The sequence below is a fragment of the Temnothorax curvispinosus genome, unplaced genomic scaffold, assembly GCF_003070985.1.
Source record: "Temnothorax curvispinosus isolate PA1 unplaced genomic scaffold, ASM307098v1 QBEX01003718.1, whole genome shotgun sequence".
Taxonomy (NCBI): domain Eukaryota; kingdom Metazoa; phylum Arthropoda; class Insecta; order Hymenoptera; family Formicidae; genus Temnothorax; species Temnothorax curvispinosus.
This window is the reverse complement of record NW_020213498.1, coordinates 586-4,389: the sequence shown is the minus strand read 5'-3', so window position 1 is coordinate 4,389 and position 3,804 is coordinate 586. Positions and strand designations below refer to the sequence as shown.

Sequence of the window (3,804 nt, the reverse complement as noted above, 5' to 3'; positions counted from 1 at the left end):
TTTAACTGTAGCTAAGTCATATGTTACTTGCATGTACGGTTCATTACATTCAAGTGCAACTTTCTGAGCTTGACGCATTGTTTCTGCGACTACATGATTACTAGTCGGAGATGAGTTAATGGTTGTTAAATATGAAATTTTTTGTTTTGTACTTTTATCATTAAATAACAAACTATTATACCCAACCCACATAGGAGTTTTCGGAATCTTCAGTGCATGAGATAATATCCAAGCGAAGTGTATATTTTTGAGTTTTAAAACTACTTGGAATGTCATTATATACTTCATCGGGCAATACCTGCAGAACTTCGACCATTTTCGTTTTTTTTGCATACAGTTGTATATCTGCCGTTATAACGTCATAAGAACGCCTTTTTCTTTTTCTACTTAACGTTGATGACGAAGACGATTCATCGATGCTGAAATCTTCATTTCCTATTTCTTCCTCCTGAATATTTTGAAATATGATGCCCACAATATCGTGCAAAGTATTTTTGCCGGTAAGTGTCTCAACATATCTGTCAAAATTATTAAACGCTAATCCTGTGTTGAGATTCGGTTTTCTCGTAATATCATCTGGACATATTTGCGTTTCTTCACTAGATGAATAAGTCATTTCAGTTTCGAGTTCTTTGACAACGATGTAACTACAGCAATGTCCGAATCGGTTAAGAATATCTACGATTTTTCTGCTGCTTGTGAGGCTTTTAATTGCAATACCTAACGTAATATGTTTCGCAGTCTCAATACGCCCATTTGTAATTGCGTAGATGACATCTTCTGAGAAAGACTGAATTAGTCTGCTGCGCACATTACTTTTTTGACTACGCGCATGAGTACCACATAAGGGGTATTCAAATAAGTTAGAGTTTAACGGTTTGACAGGTTATGTCGGGTTAAAGTCGGGTAAAAAGTTAATTTTTACACTTTTAACCCAAAGATTAATGTGATAGGTTAATGAGTCACTTATGTATTTTGCATAACCTTAAAGAGTAACGCGCCCAAAGTTAATTAATTAACTTTTTACTCGACTTTAACCCGCCATAACCTGTCAAACCGTTAAACTTTAACTTATTTGAATACCCCTATAGTAATGTGTGATAAAAAGCAATTAGATTTTCAGGTATTTGCGGGCATTCTCCTTCGATTAGATGCTTAGTTTTTAATAGAAGGAAGTTTCTGTGCTTCCATAGCCAAAATTTCTTGTCGCAAAATCAAAGCAACTCTTTCGATTGCGTCAACTTTTTCTAAATCAATATCTTCGATTTTAAGTCCAGTACTTGGCATAACAATTTTTTGTTTGTTAATTGAAACTATTTTAATTATTTTTGGAAGCGTTTTTAATAGTTTTTTTTTTCAAAATATCACGGTGCTAAATAACTAGGCGAAGCATTCAAATTTTTTTCGGCAATTTCAATTTCTAATTGATCGATAAACATATTCCGTAAGTGTGCTATATTACAGTACTTTTTCTCAAGAATAATAGTATTATTCACATAGGAACACACACTTTCGTAAGCTACTTTATAGCATAGTTTCTTTTTAGAAATATTGCTTGCTTCTTTTTCTAAATGATGGCGACATTCATTTTTGTAATCAATAACACAGCACAGGTGGTATTTTAATATGCAGTTTCTGTTCAAGAGGTCCTGTACTTTTTCTAGCATTTGGATATCATCAGCCTCAGAAGCAATTGACTTCATTGTATTTGCAATACTGTTTTTATCAGAAATATGTAAATGTTGCCAACGTAAATGTACTTTTTTCCTTTTTTTATTACAAATAAAACAAACGTTGCTCGCCTTTACTTCTTCAATATTTAGATCATCAACGCTAAAAAAATATTAAATTTATTATGTTAATAATGATTGAAGGATATAGAGTGGTCGAGATTTATACAGATTATTTTATACCTTGTTTGAGAACATCTTGGTTCAGCATCATCTGAAGTTGTCTCCAATACCTGAACGGCACTTGTAGTTTTCCTACATTAACATAAAATTCATTTCTTATAAAATTATTAAAAATATAGTAAATGTTATGCAGGTTTAACAACATTAAGTTTGTGATATCAAAAGTGTTTTATTTTATATAATTAAATTGATTACTTGCTTTAAAAAATACTGTACAATTTGAATACATAAAAAATGAAATTCTGATTTGCAATGTTTTTATTAATGAAATAAATGTAATAATATTTTGTCTACCTTGTTTGGGAACATCCTGGCTCAGCATCATCCGGAGTACTCTCCAATACCTGACCAGCACTTGCAGTTTCGCGACATAAACATGTCATTTCTTATAAAGTTATTAAAAATATAGTAAATGTTATGCAGGTTTAACAACATTAAGTTTGTAATATCAAAAGTGTTTTATTTTATATAATTAAATTGATTACTTGCTTTTAAAAATACTGTACAATTTGAATACATAAAAAATGAAACTCTGATTTGCAATGTTTTTATTAATGAAATAAGTGCAATAATATTTTGTCTACCTTGTTTGGGAACATCCTGGCTCAGCATCATCCGGAGTACTCTTCAATATCTGACCAGCACTTGCAGTTTCGCTACATTAACATTAACACGAAATTCATTTGTTATATACAATTGTCTATAATTTAATTGAACAAATAAAATATGTTCTCGTAAAAAGTTAACGTGAATAATTATAAATATAAAATCCATGCTTATAATACACGGGAAACCGTTACAATATATTTGAATTACAGTATACTTCTATAAACACAAACGCGCGGAAAAAGAACAGCTATCGTAGCTGTATGTGTGCAAGTAGAATTCTTGTTTACCAACACGTATATATATATATATATATATATATATATATGTATATAAAATAAAATATATAGTATTTATAAGTATATAATGTTTATAATAAATTTTAAAACAATTTCACTGATATTTCATAATTTTTATTTCATTACTTTCCAAATCAAATTACATGTATAAAATTGATAAATGAACGATTATCCATATTGAGGTTTGTTTCTTATTTATTTATTATTTAAAACTAACAATGATGGAATTGCCACGGTATGGCACCTTCACTATTAAACTATTTACAAAATTCTTCTCGAATCTGCATTGCTTGACAAGAACTATTATTAGAACCGCATTAAGTTATGTTTACAAGTGCACTATTATCTATGCAACCTCTCCAAGAGCCTGGAACAAAGCCGTCATTATCTTCCTGATCAATTAGCATTGGAGTAACATATTGATTTTCTCCAATATCCCTCCGATGAATCCAATTATGGAGACATACAATGGCTTTAACAATTGAAATTGTCTTTTCTATACTACAATTGATTGGTCGCTTTAAAATTCTCCATTGACTGACTAGAATACCAAACGTATTCTCAATTGTTCTTCTGGCGCGACTTAATCGATAGTTATAAACATTTCGCTCGTCATTTAAGCCGCCTTTTCCTGGATAAGGACAAAGCAAATAATCTGTCAACTGAAAGGCTTCGTCGCCCACCAGAACATATGGTAAAGGAAGTCCACCTGGGCTGAGAGGTTCTGGTGCAGGTACATTTATTTCCTTTGAATGGAATTTTAAACCCATCTTTGAATCTTTGAAAATACCACCGTCACTGCGACGACCATAGGCTCCTATATCGACGAACGTGAACATATATTGTGCGTCACAGATTCCGAGGAGCACAATACTATGATTATTCTTATAATTATAATACGATGATCCTGCGTTAGATGGACACTAGGAAAAAATAATCATTTAAGGGGGTCGTCTGGTCAAGAGGCTGTTTTTTTTGGGGAATTT

The 3,804-nt window shown here is 31.5% G+C and overlaps 1 protein-coding gene across 1 annotated transcript; it reads right to left on the bottom strand.

Moving 5' to 3' along the window:
- Window positions 1–3,135: 3,135 nt before the first annotated feature.
- On the bottom strand, window positions 3,136–3,588 carry LOC112452825. The gene has a single exon (XM_025013240.1). The coding sequence runs from the start codon at window positions 3,586–3,588 to the stop codon at window positions 3,136–3,138; it is 453 nt and encodes a 150-aa protein (XP_024869008.1).
- Between the last annotated feature and the right edge of the window lie 216 nt (window positions 3,589–3,804).

Bases quoted from the DNA above. Each gene is read 5' to 3' on its own strand.
- LOC112452825 (XM_025013240.1), bottom strand. From the start codon at position 3,588: ATGGGTTTAAAATTCCATTCAAAGGAAATAAATGTACCTGCACCAGAA.